Source organism: Otolemur garnettii, unplaced genomic scaffold (genome assembly GCF_000181295.1).
Source record: "Otolemur garnettii isolate 467f Iridium unplaced genomic scaffold, OtoGar3 scaffold00100, whole genome shotgun sequence".
Classification (NCBI taxonomy): domain Eukaryota; kingdom Metazoa; phylum Chordata; class Mammalia; order Primates; family Galagidae; genus Otolemur; species Otolemur garnettii.
This window is the reverse complement of record NW_003852495.1, coordinates 6,373,085-6,373,932: the sequence shown is the minus strand read 5'-3', so window position 1 is coordinate 6,373,932 and position 848 is coordinate 6,373,085. Positions and strand designations below refer to the sequence as shown.

The window sequence follows — 848 nt, the reverse complement described above, 5'->3', positions numbered from 1 at the left end:
GGTAGATATATGTGTGATAAAACAAGTAGAGGAGTCTTAATGATAGATTGTAAGTTGTGAGTATATATATTTTTTTCTGTACAATTCTGTCAAATTAGCTGTATGTTTGAAAATTTTCATAATAAGGAAATAAGAGGTCAGTTTTTAAAAAGAGGAACTAAATTAAACACAGCAAGAAATCCCATGTTTTATATTCCTAAATATAGTCTCTCCATCTTCCAGAGATAACTATTCACATTGAATAAAAATGTGCCCTTACAGGATTCAGTATCCTTCAGGGATGTGGCTGTAGATTTCAGCAGAGAGGAATGGCAGCACCTGGACCCTTCTCAGAGAAACCTCTACTGGGATGTGATGCTGGAGACCTACAGTCACCTGCTGTCAGTAGGTAAGCCCAGTCACCTTGCTGTGACGCATCTTACATAAGGTGAAGTAATATCCTGGAGTTTTCTAGGATTCTGTAACTCATTTGAACACTTAGAATGTTACTTTTCTTCTTAGAGGTATATGGTTACATTGCTGAAGAACATAGTCTCATTGAACAATAAGACTTTATTGATTGGGCTGTGAAGTATAATTAGTTGGACCCTGTCCTTTATCATTTCCCCTGCACAGGATATCATGGTCCTAAAGAAGAGGTTGTCATGTTGGAGCAAGGAAAGGAGCCATGGACATTGCCAGATGAGAGTCTACATCAGAGCTGTCTAGGTGAGTGAGTGGGACCCAGCTAGATGGGAGATAGGAGAATAAACCTCAGTTGTCTTGAAAAGATTGGAACCTTTGAAATGCTATTAAGATGACTCTTTTGGAAGGTTCTGAATTTTTTACACTGCTTGAGAATCTTTTTG

The 848-nt window shown here is 38.1% G+C and overlaps 1 protein-coding gene across 2 annotated transcripts in view; it reads left to right on the top strand.

Annotated features, from left to right (window-relative positions):
- Positions 1–239: 239 nt before the first annotated feature.
- Positions 240–848, top strand: part of LOC105887649 (zinc finger protein 585A-like) — a 24,667-nt gene continuing 24,058 nt past the window's right edge. Inside the window, exons 1-2 of one of the 2 annotated variants that reach the window (XM_023516931.1) lie at positions 240–388; positions 616–708. In XM_023516931.1, coding sequence (XP_023372699.1) covers positions 355–388; positions 616–708 — 127 coding nt within the window. In that variant the 5' untranslated portion in view covers positions 240–354. The remainder of the gene's footprint in view (positions 389–615; positions 709–848) is intronic. The other variant, XR_002774897.1, reaches the window with a different exon arrangement.